The sequence below is a fragment of the Parasteatoda tepidariorum genome, chromosome 8 (assembly GCF_043381705.1).
Source record: "Parasteatoda tepidariorum isolate YZ-2023 chromosome 8, CAS_Ptep_4.0, whole genome shotgun sequence".
Classification (NCBI taxonomy): domain Eukaryota; kingdom Metazoa; phylum Arthropoda; class Arachnida; order Araneae; family Theridiidae; genus Parasteatoda; species Parasteatoda tepidariorum.
Window position 1 is genome coordinate 83,961,478 of NC_092211.1, and position 17,187 is coordinate 83,978,664.

Here is a 17,187-nt window from a genome sequence, read left to right on the forward strand (position 1 = left end):
CAAACATACAGAAGAAAATTACGCCATTCACTGGCTTTATACAATTTTCTTTTAAAAATTAATCTGGGAACGCGTCCCACACACTGAGACATTATTATGGAAGACATCCTTTCATTGACTTCATGTACACTTTTTGGGCTACCTAGGTAATAATCCTTCCCACTGTTTGTAGTATCAAACCACAGACACACAATTTTCTTGGTAACACCAAGAAAAATGCTGTGCATGCTGTCCAAGGAAAATCCTTGAACAACATTGAAGTGCGGAATTGTTACTAATGGAGAAGGACCTTTAATGCCGAACTTGCTTTTCCCTGATTTTATGGCCTCAACAACCAGCTCAGCAGTGTCCAGCTCAGTACGTTCTTTATATAACAGTGTATTCCTGATGCAGTACTTGACTGTGCCATCAACAGTAAAGCCTGGGTGGATGCACCAGGAGCAGCCATAGAAGCCATTATATTGCGTACTGTTCTGTAAGCATGGCCGTGCAACAGAATCTGCACAGCAACAAGCTGGAAGCACTTTGACGTTAATTAACTTTCCTTTTACATGAATATTCAGCCCTTTCGTTGCAAGACGGAAAGCCTGTTCTGTAAATGGTTTTAAAAAAAACATCAAATACTGGTTCTTTCTTCCCAAACCACAAACCTGCGAGCAATACAACATCATTCCGTTGTTCAATCGGTAGCTCATTGATGGTAGCAAACATTGGCCACACCGAGCCTTTTGAATTCGTGTGCATTGCCATGCCGTCGAGGCAAAAATTATATGTCAGAATATGCCCTTCATTTAGAAGTTTCAACTTTTTATATAATCTTCCATCGGTTATGTCTGTGATGAACTCTGAATTTTTAACAACAGGCTCCAAAGCAAGTTTGCTTTGTAGACTATCATTATTTTTGACAATTTGTGAAAATTGATTCTCTAAATCAATACTGATAAAAGAGTTTTTTTGTGAATTAACCACATTCACCTCAGCCTCACAATATTGGCAAAGAACAGTTTTCTCTCTGCCTGAAGCATCATTCACACAGTTGGAGCAATTGCTACAAAAAAAGTGATGCTTAATTGATTTTAAGCACTTGGCTCCAAAAATATTTTTTAAACTATACAGAGATTTGGGAAGTTTGTCGCCAATAATGATATTTATTAATTCCACCAAATCAACTATTCCAACATCAGAGAGCTGATGTCGAAACGCGAAGTTCAATATCATAACAACTAATTCACCTTTTGATATTTTTATATGGGATTCAATATTTTCCAAGAAGCGTAATTTTTTTAAGCAATCAGAATCCTTAACAACAGGTTCAGGATCATTGGCAGCCTAAAACATAAACATATCATGAATACCCTTTACAAAAATAAGTAAGCAATTGTAGGTAAATTGTGTTATATATAATTAAAAAGAAATCAAAAGTCAATGTAAAATGAAAAAAAAAAAGAAAAAAAACATTGCAACATATCAGGGCTAAAGAGTATATAAGGGCTAGTTCATTCTGCTCTTTGAGCTGAAGCTACGATGACGTCATGCTGTACACAGACCTCAGAAATCGCAAGGAAAAATATTATGATTCTCTCAGCAAAAATAACTTTTTCTGGCTTTCAAACTTTAACACAGTATTTCCATTCAAAAAACACAGTTAAAAAAAGTTTCTGGGCCATATTATCAAAATACCCAATCATTTTAAACTAATAAAAATATTTTACTGGATGTCGTAAATGAAACTATAAATATTTTATTTTAAAATTTTCAGTTTTAACCTTATTGTTGAAAAAAAATAAACCATAATATGATATTTCTTTAACTATTTACTGTTCGATAACAATATTTTGTAAAGTTGGATTAAATTTAGAATCATGATTTTAAAATATGCTATTAATGGCAATTTGTTTATACTTTATTATTAGTAAACTACAACTTTAAAAGCTAATTACTGAAACAAAATAATAATTTATTTTCATAATAATATTGGAAAATTTTCAATTGCTTATTGATATTTAAGTTTGAAAGAATATAATTTAAAAAATCATAAATATTTTGAATAACTACATTAAAAACTATGCTAGGAAATTAGATGAATTTTAACAAGGTTATTTATACTTTTCATTTTCAAGTTTTTATTTTCTTTGACTTAATCTATTTTTGAATTTTTTCACCTGCCTTTCTTTTTGAATTAACGGATTGGTTTCTGTTTACATGGCGGCAATCCAAGCAAACGATTTTTCATATCTTCATAACTTCTTTCAAGAAATGCTTACTGCAAATGAGTGCATATTTTACATTAACTGAGTTATTTAGTTTGAAACATTGAATCGATTCTTTACATAGTTGTTCACCCAGAAGCAGAAAGTGTCTAAAACTGTGACGTACGTCGCAGAACAAACCGAAGTCCTGCAGAACAATTTGTATCTTGAATAAGAGACACAAATTTCAGCACATTTATCAGTAATCTCCCTCTTCCGTATTTTTGCTATTCTGAGGAGGAAATTAGTGAATTAGGTTATGGATATAACTTCTTTATAATATGGGTGTATCAGTTTTAAGCATACAGCAGGAGAAATCGATCACCATTTTTATCAAGAGAGCTTCTAAAGCAAGCCGTAAAAGAATTAAATTCAGAGATTTCCAATTTCGTAAAGTTTATGACTTTTATATTTTCCATTCCCATTTCAGAAGCAATTTGTGAATCGTTGGGATCCACGATTAACAGAATTGTTTGTGAAAGACCAAATGCTTTCGATGGAGATGAAGATGTTGTTGGAAAAACAGACCAACGAATGTTTGTGTTTGCAAATGGTGTTTGTGATTGTGATTGCAATCTTATAAAATAAAAGTCATCCCCTGTTTAAATATTACTCATAATGGTATTAAAAAGAATTAAATATATGACATAACTTACCGAATACATTTGTTCTTCAGAGTCAAAATCAGATGGAGTATGAAGAAGTTCATCATAACAGTCACTGTCAATTTCTGATGAGCTACTTGATATTTTATTGTGAACAGCTCCATTATCAGTTCTAAGATTAAAATAATAACAAATTAAGTTCATTCATAGCATCCTTATAACAATACATATAAATATTTAAATAACAGCCCATTTAACTTACCTTGAAACTTCATCATCAGAATGTTCATCAACATGGATGATAGAATCAGCAGCATCTTGTCGATTTTCCAAGGAATTAAAATTTATCACTTGTTGAGGATCCGAATCATTTCGCTTAATATCAGAATAACTTTTGACTACACGTTGAGACAAATGAGTCTTCTTACGCCGAATCAACGTTCGCTTTGGAACTGATTCTTTAGAAGTTTTATCTAAATAACGTTTGTATCCTTCTGGTCTTTTTTTTTCCATTACTGAAATGCGCGGGTTAATCAAATTTAACGGAATAAAACAAATAAAAAACAAAATAATTAACAAAACAGAATATTTAACTTAATAAAACAAAATTAAAACGTAAAAAAAGTTAATAGCAAAGGTGTAGTTCTGAAAAGAACTTTTTTTTCCTGAGATTTAAATGGCAAAATAAAACTGGAAGTAGCAAGCCTAAAAAAAAAAAATGCTTAAATCATTTAGGTCTTGGCAAGGTAATCGGTTTCAAACTTCTACAATGTATACAAGCTTATAACTTGCACACTTTTACGATTTCTTTCATTCACACTTTTTTCTTTTGTTTTTTTTAATTGATGTAATTTTTATTAGCATTTGTTTTTATAGATGCAATGAGTATTGGAAAAAACTTTAATTAATATACCCTCAATAGATTATTCAGGGAAACATTTATTTATAGGTACAATATACATCTACAGGGTTGTGTGCTCAATTAACGAAAGACAATTAACGAACAATTAACGAATAAAGAAAAAATAGCACAATATAGCAGGGCCCGACCGTAACCTCCCGACACGTAAATTTCGGGGATCTGGGCACGAACCCATTCGGGGGCCCCTTTAAAGAGTCGCCAAGTTTCAATTAGCATGAATGGTCTTTAATCACCATATCGAAAGATGATTTTTCAGATAATAAATATGGTAATCAGTCTCAAACCTTATTTAGAAGTACATAGTACAGAAGTTCAAATTTTAATTTAACTAAACTGTAAAAAAAAACACTACATGGGGTTTCGCATTAACTATTTAAATGAGTTATTAGTTGATATGTTCTGGGACGTGGCAAGGGCGGCGTGAACTAAATACTTTTGGGAGGGGTAAAATTCTCATTTTGCAGAATGAGATTACAAATTTGATAGAATCATAATTAAGTGTAGATTTGATTCGTTTCATTGAAAAAAAGAACTTAATTTTTTGCCCATTTCTTTACAATACAATAAAATTTGCTGTATATATATTAATGGGTTACTGATAAATACATTAAGATTAATTTGGTCTGGATACATGACCCTTCATCGATAAAGGAAATGAAGACACAAGAGTTGAAAACAAAAGATCAACCTATTTATTGTTTTACTAAATACTTTTTTTCAGAAAAGAAAAGCGAGAGAGTTTTTGAATATAATGTGATTGATGTCTTATATTTCTCAATTTCTGAGGGAACTGGCTTGTTTTTATTTAGATATGGGGTTAGCAATGATTAAACTCCTTTTCTCACTCAAGCACGGTGATTTAGAATTCAACCAGTCGAAGGAGACATGAAATGTATTTGAATTTTATTAGCAAGACACGAGAGCTGCACAATAAGTTATTGGTTCTGGGAGGATACAGGGGCGGTGCGAACTAAATAATTTTGGGAGGGGTCAAATTCTCATTTTGCAAATGAGATTCCGAATTTGATAGAATCATAATTAAGAGTAAATTTGATTTGTTTCAATCGAAAAAAAGTTTGATTTTTTGCTAATATTTTTACAAAACATTAAGATTGGCAGCAAATATATTAATGGGTGAGTGATAAATAAATTAAGATTCGATCTGCCGTCATGCATGACACTTCATATGATCGATAAAAGAAAAGATGACACAAGAGTTGAAAACAAAAAATATATATTTATTTTTTGTTTTTACGAACATTTTTTTTTTCATAAAAAAAGAAAGGAAGTTTTTGAATATTAATTAATTGGCATCTTATATTTCTCAATTTCTGAGGGACCTGGCTTGTTTTAATTTATAAATGGGTGTTCCATGAAGAGCGATTAGCAGATCAGCTTTATAATTTCAAGGAATATTAAATAGATTTGATGAAGATACATGACTTAAAAAGCAGCTATCTGATACAATATTTATGCAGACTCGTGTTTATTAAAAAGTCCAGTTCAGGTGTGATGCTCAATAATTAAATTTTTTTTCTAAATGAAAAGATAAAAGATACATTACCAAAAGTTACCATTTTTTGTTAATATGCCGAATGGCTAAACAAAATTTCAAAATAATGTTAATTTTCTGAAGGTCACAGTGGCCATTTATGTTCTCATATCCCAATCCCTTTGAGAAGGAAGAGATACAAATAGACCCTTCTGAACTGTTGGTCGTCCTTTTATTGCATTTAACCTCATAATTTTATATGTTGGGAATAGTTCAAAGATGAAGAGGGCGTTTTAGAGTTTGTGACAAGTAATGAGAAAAATCTGGATACAACATATTTGAAATATTTTTTGTGACAGTATATTCTGTGACAGTACTGTTTTTGATGATTTAAATTTTTTTTTCAATTCAATGTGTTCAACAATTATTTTGCTTTTAAAAATAAATTTATATAACAAAAAATATCAATTTTTTCTAAAATGCTGTTTTTGTTTTGCTCTTCTATATTGATATTTCTTTCATATAAAATACGAATCAAGCATCACTGACTGTGTTTAGTGTGCGAGTGGGTGACCACTTGAATCAGTTTGCGTAGGGAGAGAGAGTGTGCGGTATTGGGTATATAACAGTTTGACGAGCGTGTGCCTCGTCAAACTGTTCTATCGTAAAGTTCTCAAATTCGCGTACAGGTCGTCAGGCTACTCTCCACAGAGGATCGAAATTGTGATGGCATGTCAATGGATCATCCTCAGAGGTGCTTATTTATGGTATAAACCTTTGTAAAGTTGAATGGTAGATATCACAATATAAAAAATGACAGTACGAAAATATATCCAGGGTGATAGTGGGATTTGAGCCCGCTACCCCAATGCTTCGCACAGAGTTTATCGTGGATGCCGCTCGGCCAGAGAAGCCCCACAAATTCGCTACTGCTTTTTCCATTCGCTACTTTTTAATTTTAAGGTTTGGCAATACTGTCTCGAAAATTAAATAGGCGCGCAAACCAACTGCATGTGGGAAATTTTGTCTATTTAAATCTTTTAAATTTATTAAATTCTTAATTTCTTATCTATTTAAATATTTTTTTGACTCTTTAAGCTTTTTAAATGTTCGCCTGCGTGAATTATCACGATCAGCCTGGGAAAACGTATTACGTTCCAATTAATTTTGTTAAACACTTAGTTCCCCAATCAACAAAAGATTTTGAAAAGGCGAAAACATACCGCGTATTTTGGTGTCCCGATCTCCAAGTGAATCAAGGGGAAGTGGAAAAACTGAAAGACATGATCGTGCCACTTAAAGATTCATGGGACAGACTGAAGGGAACCTCATACTACAGTGCTTATGTGTTGCGCCTAGGAGGTGAGTTAGTCTTTTCTTATTATTAAATTGTTAATGAATTGACTCGAAATCAAATAATGAGAATTCCGAGATATTTTTTCTAATGCAAATTTATTTTCTACGCCCATTTTTATTTTTTTTATAATTAAATTAGCATTATGCCAATAGCCTTCTTAAATAATAATGATACATAATTAATTTAAAATTTATTATTGATGAATTGAAATTTATCTAACTTCTACTGTAGTATAAGTTTCTATTTTCCACCTATAATTCGATTAATGTTTTTTTCTACATTTATTCTAATTGAAATCAAAACATTAAAAAATCATTTCTAATTAAATATTCAAATATTTTTATATAAGTCCATCATGTGCCTAAGAATGTGGTTAGTTTCAAAATAAATTGTTACTCCAAATTTTAGGTCATACATTATTTACATCTTAATTAGATAGTCATTTTAATGAAATTTGTAAGCAATAAAAAATTTTATCATTGTGCAGGAGCAAGAGGTGTAATGAATAATTGAACTTGCTAACTTGTCATTTTAAGAAATGCTAAATGATCTATTCCTGTTTAAATTTTTAATATTTTTTTTAAGCTACTCTTGAAGACTTGATGAGCAGTGTCACTCAGAAAAGGCCATCGATCCCTCCTAGACCTTTTCAAGCAACCAACAAAAATGGCTCTTCATCCTCAACTGAAGAAGAAAAGGAAAAAAAAGAAAAATAAAGGGAACAAAACCCATGTTAATATTTCCTCATGTTCATATCTCTAATTGGTTTTCTATTAGTTCCATGAAGGAATGTCAACTATCAGCTGTTTTCAAATTCTAATTTCGATCTAACAAATATTTTTTTAAAATAATTTATGTAACCCATGTATTTATAATAAGTGTAGCCATCTGTATGTAAAAAAACAAAATTATAGAGTTAATATAGTAGTAACTAAGTTACTATTGATACTACTCTCTACTAGTAGCTAAACCTATATGTGCTGTTACTAATACTATTAGGCTATGATTCAATAGTGTTAAGGAAAATATAATTTTAACCTTTTAATTTTTCTTTCCAACTACACAACAGTTTCAAAACATTTACAATCATTTTATAAATTGCAGGAAAATAAAGATTTTTCCAAACAGAGGATGAACACATTGCTGGCTAAAGCAACGAAAGAATTGTTTTTGCAGCCAGAAAACTCTGATTCTGATTTTAACTTTAGCTTTATTCACATTTCTGTTTGGTGCTAAATTTCATTCAAAATTTATGTCATCAGCATTGGTAACAATGGCTGCATTCTCCCCGACATTTTCTAAATTTTTTGCAACCATTGAAATTTTACAACACGGGTACGGATTATGGATGTTTGAAAAAATCAAAGTTTTATATGTTTTCTCAAATTTTGTTGACACATTACCTCAGTGGTGATTTAAAATAGACTAATTGCTACTAAAATTGTTTTCAATTAATCATAGTGACATTTTTCACTTAAAAATGGTGCAAAAATTATTAGTTTTAGAAAAATTGACTTATATTTTGTAAAACTGTAATTAATATTATAGTTGAATGTTACGTTAAATGCTTCTTAATCATTAGAAAATTTTGAAAAATGCTTTCCCCTTATTTCATAAAATTTTTTAATTATATTATATGCAATATTTTTAGTATTAGAGTGTAATTTTTTAATAGGTACTTTGGACAAGGATATGTTCATCCAGCAGGAGCTTATACGTGAATTAAAAGCTGAATGTTGTCGACTGAGAAAAGAGAGGGATGAAGCCAAAGCAGTGGCAAGTTCATCTAAAGAAAGAATTATAGAACTTGAATTAGAGTGCAAAAGTCTTCGAGCAGCAAGAGAGACAGTTTCTGATGAAAACCCACCAGAGCTCGAAGAAGTGAAAGAGCTTCGACGATTGAATCGAAGCTTACAGCTTCAAGTTCTGGACAAAATAGTTCAAGGTAAATTTAATGCTTTCATAACAGACTATCTATAATTTATGTTTATTATTTTTAAAAGAATTTTGAATGTCAAAATTCAAACAATGTTTGTATACCAGCAGGGTGCAATTTTAGCAAGAAGCTTTCGTTTGAGCGATGATATCATTGTCATCCCACTGACCACACACTGTTACTGCATCATTGTTACTGCAACTTTTTTTTTCTTCGAGATATCAAAAAATTTGTGAAATCGAGGTTTAACTGTAATTTGAAAAAGTTGTATGTTTTTGTGAACCATTTCTGTAATATGGATCTAAAAAAGCTTTGGAAAAAAATTGTTTATTTATTGCTTAAAAAGTTTTCTTTCTAAAAGATATTTAATTTTTATTTTACTTCTAATATACTAATTTAAACTTAAAATGAGAAAAAAACAGTAACATGACAGACTTTAAACATTTTAAAAATGTTTCTTCTGCTTGCAAAATTTTTATGGAAACTTTGTTGTAAATACTGGTTTGAAGCAGTGGTTTTTATGCCACTTTTTTTTTTTTTTTTTTTTAAAGAGGCATTGTGTAAAAAATATCAGGCATTTTTTCCTTATTGTTTATTAATATTCGTATCTATCACTGATGCTTTTTTTTAAATTTAATTATAGATTCAAACTAAAGACTAAAACTATAATCTGAAAAGCTCACTATTAAAACTATAATCTTAAAGGATTTATTTAAAACTTCATGTGTTTATTATATTAACAAATTGCAAAAGCTGAAAGACAAATTATGTATGCATCTATAATTAGGTCTCTTTCCTGGTAGGAGAATTTAGTAGTTAAAAAAGATTACCTAAATGATTAATATAATGTGTAGACAAAAGTAAACAATAAATAAAAAATGAATTAAATTACAAAATAAAGTACAAATTTTTTGCATGAAGCATATAATTATCAAAGTACAATTATTGAAGTTTTGTATTTTATTTTTGGATTTTAATGCAAAATAATTATTCTTTGCTAAGTTTTTTGAAATTTCAACATAAAAATACTCCGATTATCGTAAAATAATACTTGTTAAAAAAAATTTTTTTTCATAACAAATTTGTTGTTGAAGTGACATTTGACTATTATTTGAGCATCGTTTGTGGATGACTTGGTGACATATTGCTGCTAGTCTTCCGGATGTGTTGAATCCTATATATAACTATATCATACTAGAATTAAATAGATATTTAGTTATGTGGGAATATTTTTATTCTGTCTTTTGAATTTCAACGTTCTTTATAATGTTGTACAATCTTAAATAAATCTAAATTAAATAATTAAAAGAAAAAAAAACTTATTATTTTTTTTAAATCATAAAGAAGTAATAAATCAGTAAAGAACAGTAACTTTTATTTTATTCTCTAAAAAAGGTTTTTTAGAAATTTAATGTATTGTGTTTTATTCAGCTCCTTTTCCGATAGGAAGCATTTGTATTTGCTTTCTATAGAAAATTACTAGTTTTATGTTTATGCTTTGAATGATGCAATAAATACAAGCCCATTTTTCTTTCAGGAAATTTGCCACAGAAACAGAATTGCCAGAGGTACAATTTTGTATATCTTTCATTTATTATCAACTTTCATGCATGTTTTTTTTTTTTAAAAAAGATGATTGCTAATTTTTAAAATAAAACAGTAGTTTCCAATGCTGTTTCTTATAATTTTAGGATTTTATGAACTTGATGGAAATATAAGTGTGTTGGTCAAGACAGTTAAAGCCAATAAGCATTTAAAGTAGTTTTTAATAATTTTTTAGGTTTTCTAAAAATTTTTGTGCCTGGAAAATATGAAAAATCTGGAAAAAGGCAGAGAATTTGATTAAGGGAGCATCAAATCTATAATATTTGCACTAAGTTTCCCATAGAATGCAGGGGTCTGACCAGGCCAAATTTACTACCATTTAGCGGTACCTTCACAAATTCAGCTTTAGGAAAAACGACAGTTTCACAGAATACTATTTCTAACATTTTATATTTGTATCCCAGAAGAAATGATAAATCCATATTGTTACCCTATTTTTGTGTAGATTTTTTAAATATAATTTTTAATTTTCACAAATTATGTCTAAATATTCACGAAATATGTACCTATCAAAAAAACCTAGACAGTACCCTGGAATGCATTTTAAAACCATGCCGTTTCACAGAACTGTGGCCTTGGTTTTGTGACCTATACAATGTAATGCATACATTTCTATTATTAATTTTTGTGATTCACCGTACATTTTGACCATGGAACTGTCGGCATATACTGCGATATTAGACAGGAATTTTTTAAAAATATGTTGAGAAAAATCTGGGAATTTTGTATGTCTATTTAAGTAGTAACTATGTTATTCGAATAAGTATTCAATAGTGTATTTAACATTTTAAAATTAGAATTTTTGAGAAAGCCTTTTTTTAATAAATATAATATAACAAGATTTTTAAATGTGTAAAATTGAATTTTAGGATGTTGACTTGGGCAATAAGGTAGTCCTGAAAAGAGAAATTTATAATGCAGTTAGAGGTGAAAGTAATATAAGTAGATTTACGAAGAGCCTTGGTGTGGCCATCTGGGGGACGGCTACACTAAAAGAACGGTTCATCAAAGGACAAGAATGTCGTAACCCAAGGGGCTGCAAAAGAAAAGTGGATGGAGAGGCAAGCATGCCTATTCAAAAAGCTGCCAAACCACCACTTACACCAGAAAAATTGGCAGTAATTGATGGTGAGTTTTTATATTTGTCTGTTTTTCCATGTAAAGTAGTTGTATTTACGATTCATGCATTCTATTGTTTAAATGCATATGTTAAATGTTTAATTCTTTTTTTTCATTTTGAATTTTTTTGTCAATTACCGATTTAAACCTTCTTTGTTTATTTTCCATTGCAAAAGAAATCCAGCAAAGACTTTTGTTTCAAAGAAGATGTTCTTTTTTGAGCAGCCTTTATTCTTTTTAACTAAATCAACTGAACTGAATCAGCATCAGTTTGATGTTCCAGACCAGGGGTGGCGAACCTTTATACACCAACGTGCCAATTTTTCTAAAAAATTGTTTAATGAGGTCACAGACGTGCCATCAAATAATTTTGACTTCGTGATTATTGGGAAAATAAAAATACTAAATACTATCAACTCAAAGCTCTTTATTTACATTTTAAAAAGTACATTTTGCCACGTCTTAAAACAACTTAAAGTAGCATCAGTGTGACTTCTGTTGTTGCTGATTGGATGACAAATAACTTATATTAGGTTGCAAGATGTTAGTTTAAGCAGGACTGCTATTTTTTTTTGCTTGTTTATTATGGTTATTAGTTGCTTTTTTAGCATTAATTGTTAAATTTTTTATTAATAATTTATTACTATTTCGTTTGTTTTTTGGGAATTTTAATTTAATTGTTACATATGCTTCATAGTGTAATGACAAATGTGATCGGTGGCGTGCCCAAAATATTGCGTGTCGTGCCATAGGTTCGCCATCCCTGTTCTAGACTGTCAAAATGAAGCTTGCATTCTTGGAAAATAATTTTAAGTTGAAGAGGGCTAAAAGGGTATGTAAGTTTAACTGTATGTATGGCTACTATAAGAAAACTGCTCTAAAAGGTTGTAAATTAAATATGGTCATTAAATGTAGTGGATTTTATTTATAACTTGAAAAAAAAATGGAAAAAAACGAATTCGGACATAGTTTGGATAATCGGCGCTCTACTGTATATACAATAAAACCTCGGTACAACAATATTTTGGAGACCAAATAAATATATTGTTGTAGAGGGATATATTATTATATCGAGGCCCTACATGCTTTGGAGACGCAATACGATGTTATGTATGTATTAACTATAAATCTATTTATATACTATATAAAAATTTAATTTGCATGGTGGTAATTATGATTGAATATGAAATCAGATAGAAATGTTACATTTGTGACTTTTTAAGAGATAAGGGAGACAATTCTATGGGTGGAAGGTCTTGGGGTGGTCTATGTACATCGAGGATGGGGTATTGGAATCTGAATGCAAAAGCCATTTACTGTGGTGAAAAGAAATAAAATAAGTACATAATCAGCAGTGCGACTTCTCTTGTGAGAAAAAATGGCAAAATAGCAAGATTTTTTTTTATATAATTTGAAAACCAATAATAAATTAAGAAAATGTTGAAATCTGAAGAAAAAAAATCGTTTTACAGAGTTTATTGCTTCAGAGAATATCGCAATATTGAGAGGTGGATAACATTAACTCATATGCAAGTTCGTCGTCGGGAATCGTCGAAATTTTATTGTAATAGAAGGAGTTATTGTAGTAGTGAGAGTTCACTGTATATGTGTATATTACATATGTGTGTGCATTCATGTATACGTGCACACACACACTTATATGTATATAGCTTTGTAGTATTTAATACATTTACCAGTGTAAAATGTTTTAAAAAAATGAATGATTGGTTGACGTATACATAATTTAAAAATAAATTTTAAGCTCTAATACTAATTTTGTTTCATTTTTCTTACAGCTCAAATGAGAGTATATATGGAGGCAAAATCAATGAGCCTGAATGAAATTCAGGAGAATCTGAAGAAGAGGAACAGATTTCTTACTGAAAAAATTTGTGACTTAAATAAACCTAAACGTGTTTAAAACCTTTTATAAATCTTGTCAATAAATTATTTTGAATATTCTTCTTGTTGAATTATTGCAAAAACTATTTTGTTTTGTAAATTGAATCAATACTTACATTTAAAATGTAGGTATTAAATCAACATTGAAATAATTACTTATTAAACTAACAAACTGCTGTTAAGGTATGTAAATTGAATAGATTAATTTATTTATATGAGGCTAACTGATATTTTAAAAAAATCTAAAGGTCCTTAATATATGAAATTACTGTCTTCTTTAAAATAGTACAATAGTAAACAAACAAAATAACTTCCTTTCAGTGTGTGCAAGCCTTTATCCAGCTAACTATAATGGGAATGCTATGTTGGTCCAAAATAAAAAACGATTGCACTATGATGGAAATGATATGTTGGCCCATTATAAAATCCATCATGACGTGATGGGAATGCTATGTTCGCCCATTATAAAAATCCATCTTGACATGATGGGAATGCTATTGTGGCCCATTATAAAAATCCATCTTGCCATGATGGGAACGCTATGTTTGCCCTTTATAAAAATCCATTGCCAAAAATCCATTTGCCCTTTATAAATTGCTATTGTGACCCATTATAAAATTCCATCATGACGTGATGGGAATACTATGTTCGCCCATTATGAAAATCCATCATGACATGATGGGAATGCTATGTTGGCCCATTATAAAAAACCATCATGACATGATGGGAATGCTATGTTGGCCCAACTTGAAAAGGTGCCAATTCCTACCTTGGGATGATGGGAAGACTTGATGGTCCCATCAAGCTGTATGATGGTTTTTGATGGGAATTCAAGTTGGTAACCATCATATTTATGTTGGTCCATCAATGGAAAACCATCTTGATTTTTTGTCTTGGGCAGTTTTGTTTATTACATAGGGGCCTCGCAAGAAATATTTAAAAATGTAATTAAATGATATCGTTAAACCAATGCATGATTAAAATATGGAGGTAAGACTAATACTTGAAACCCGAAGTCTGGTAATAAATACAGAGTAAATATTTAGAACAAGCTATAAAAGTAAATAAACATTACCATATATTTTTTCCATAATTTTTCATACTTGTAGCTACAGTCAACAATATTCAGGATGAACAGAAACACTACGCAATTCACTAAAATTCCATTCATATTTTTTAAGTTAAGAGAATCGAATTGGTTCAAAAATAAGAGCCGGCATCGAAATTTATTCCTGCACGTAATTGTCTTATTTATGCATTCATTGTACATAGCATCTAATATTTAACTGCAAACTACACTTGGATGCCAAATTTTCTGAATAACAATATTATTACGATTGTTACGAGTAAATAAAGGATACTTTCGTAATCGAATGAATTCTTTCGAAATCAATTATAGTTAAAAAAAAATTATGTCGAATTCGGTCTAAAAAACTTATTTGCTCTCTATTGTTTTAATTTATATAAACATCATACATCAATGTATTTAAAATGGAAATTGAGTACGTAACTCTACAGCTAAATCTGTAAGCTAAAACAAGTTACCAAGTGATATTTTTCATATGCTGTGTACACATCTAATTGATTATTTTGTTTTTTAGAGTGCTTCTAGCTGGTTATCAACGTTTTTTTTACAACAANAAAAAAAAAAAAAATCGGGCGCAATGCTTGGTTATCCGAGAGGCTAGGAAAAGGCTTCCGAAACGTCTGACGTTTTTCCTTCGGCAGAATTTCCAAGGTTGCCTACGCTTTTTGTAAAATTTTATTCCAATGGTAGCTAAGTTTCTGTTTTAATGTATTATTTTTTATTCAGTTATTTTCCACACCACTACACAGAGATGCCAACTGCTCTAAATTATTTAAAGGGTGGTAGAGAACTACACACTAAATTTTGCAGATTTTCGGTGAATTTTGAGAAGTTCTTAAAAGGCACTACATGATTTTACTGTAGCAAAGTGGCGTATCAGAAAAGCCCTCGAGTTATTTAAAAGTAGTGGTGAGTAAAAACCTTATAAATCGAATTTTAAAGTGAAGAATCATACTTTAAAAAGCTACCACTCAAAAATATTTATTCGCTGACCGGAACAAGTTGGCATCTCTGACTGCATATACATTACCGGTCAAAAGTTTGCGAAAATTTTGAAATCTACAAAGAAAAGGTCTAAATTCAAATGTTCATAGAACTGCGAAAAATCATTCAAATTGCTTGAAAATTTGATATGTTCTAAAGTGAACCCTCTACAGTTAGCTACATATGATCAAATTGCAATATACTTTGTTTTTTGCGAACTGCATCCAGCTTTTCATCATGGGCTGTTTTTATGGTGAAAAAATTTGTTAAGTTTGAACACTAGCCAAACTTGCACAAAAACTTTTTTTGTACTTTCTGTTAATGGAAAATAGTTATTTGAACCGTTCTATGTAAGTTCTCAAAATTTCAGATCGATTTGATTTTTTTTGACGAAGTTATAGAATTTTGACAAACATGTATACTTTTCTCGATTTTTTAACATTCCACATATGCAGTCTTTTGTTCTTTACATCTTCTACCAAAGAGCTTTATAATTTTAATATTTTCCATATTTTCAAATAATTAATACTTATTATAAAACAAATATTCTTCTTCATTATTGTAATTATAGTTAATACAAAGAATTTATTATGAATATAATTAAAACACTATCTCATAGATGTCACATCAAAAATTTGTTTGTTCTTAGCAAACAAAACGATATTTATTGTTAATTTGAAGAATGTACTATAAAATTTCTGTTAGACAAATAAAGGTATAAGGTTCAATTTTCGTTACTCGTCGAAGATCTTATGCATTCAACTTGTGTCGGTGAGGGATCGGCCAGTTTTCATTTGCTGTTGGTCGTTATCTGCATTTAAGCTTTTGTTGAAGCAGATTATTTCTAGTTATTCTTTCCTTTCGTTTGTCACTCTGTATGCGACAATTTGCTTACCAATGTTTTTAAATAAACTTATTTCTTCGGAAACTTCGTTTTTATTTTGTTGACTAACACATATGATATTCTGCGACAATCTCGGATGTCGATTTCATTGACTAATTTTTTTACTATTAAATTATTTTATTTGAAGCAACGTTATAAATATGTCTCCTAGAAAAGAAATATCAACTGAAAAACGTGCAGCTATAGTATCTTTAAGGCGGCATAATACCTCATTTATGGTCAAAAAATCTTTAAAAAATTTTATTGCATTTTCTGAAAGATTGAACGTTTTTAATTAGGCCGTTTTTTAGTTCTTGACAGATGTCAAAGGGGCCGTGGCACAATGCAAACAAACTACGACGCTTTAGTTTTCTCCAGCGAAAGCATTTATTAATTTTGAATCATAGTAGAAGTAAGCTATAAGAAATATTAAAGAATAACGATAAATATTTAGTAGAAGAAAGCTATAAGCAGATGATTTATTCTGAAGTATGGCTTGCAGATTTATTTACATTTCCGATTGATGTTTTCATTTTTACGAGCAAGCAATTGCATTCATAGCCTTAGTTTCAATAGTTATTTTTAAAGTTTTATTATTATTAAATATTACGTTGCTTAGTTTTTCTTGTTGATTTTTAGTTTTGTTTTGTTGAATCATTTTTATTTCGAACTAAGAATGCACGTCGAAAGCGAACATGTCTTTCGCATCAACACAGTGCTTTGAAATGATGGAATACGTCAAATAATGTTGATGAAAATAACTGTTCTACTCCAGAGTATGCAACTATATGATTGACAAATATGAGGATTTTTCAAACTGTCCTCAGTATTTGTTTATTGATGTTTGTCAGTTAGCTACTCTCTTTGACAGATTTTTGTGTGACATTTGCTGCAAATCTTCTTTGAGGCTCGTTTTAGGAAAACAAAATGGATTTTCAAAGGAAATTAAATTAATATGTGACACTTGTGACATTTGGAACAAAATAAATACATCAAAGAAAATAGCTGACAATGCGCAAGTGCAACATGATAGTATGTGCAATGGA

The 17,187-nt window shown here is 30.1% G+C and overlaps 3 protein-coding genes across 4 annotated transcripts in view; all 3 read left to right on the top strand.

The window, feature by feature from the left end:
* LOC122271576 (serine--tRNA ligase, mitochondrial-like) overlaps positions 1-17,187 on the top strand; it is a 584,968-nt gene that overhangs the window by 322,764 nt on the left and 245,017 nt on the right. The gene's annotated exons all lie outside the window — the stretch shown is intronic.
* Positions 1,891-8,109, top strand: LOC107450797 (uncharacterized). Its single transcript, XM_071184304.1, has 3 exons — positions 1,891-6,630; positions 7,211-7,357; positions 7,730-8,109. Exons 1-2 carry the CDS (start codon positions 6,375-6,377, stop codon positions 7,339-7,341), a joined length of 387 nt encoding a protein of 128 aa, XP_071040405.1. The 5' UTR covers positions 1,891-6,374; the 3' UTR covers positions 7,342-7,357; positions 7,730-8,109.
* On the top strand, positions 8,306-13,241 carry LOC107450798 (uncharacterized). 2 transcript variants are annotated; one of them, XR_006226304.2, is made up of 4 exons: positions 8,306-8,570; positions 10,099-10,129; positions 11,036-11,294; positions 13,082-13,241. XR_006226304.2 is itself a non-coding variant. In XM_071184305.1 (3 exons), the coding sequence occupies exons 1-3, from the start codon at positions 8,318-8,320 to the stop codon at positions 13,125-13,127; spliced, it is 330 nt and encodes a 109-aa protein (XP_071040406.1). In that variant the 5' UTR covers positions 8,306-8,317; the 3' UTR covers positions 13,128-13,241. The 2 variants fall into 2 exon arrangements, 1 of the variants encoding a protein (XP_071040406.1); XM_071184305.1 differs by lacking the exon at positions 11,036-11,294.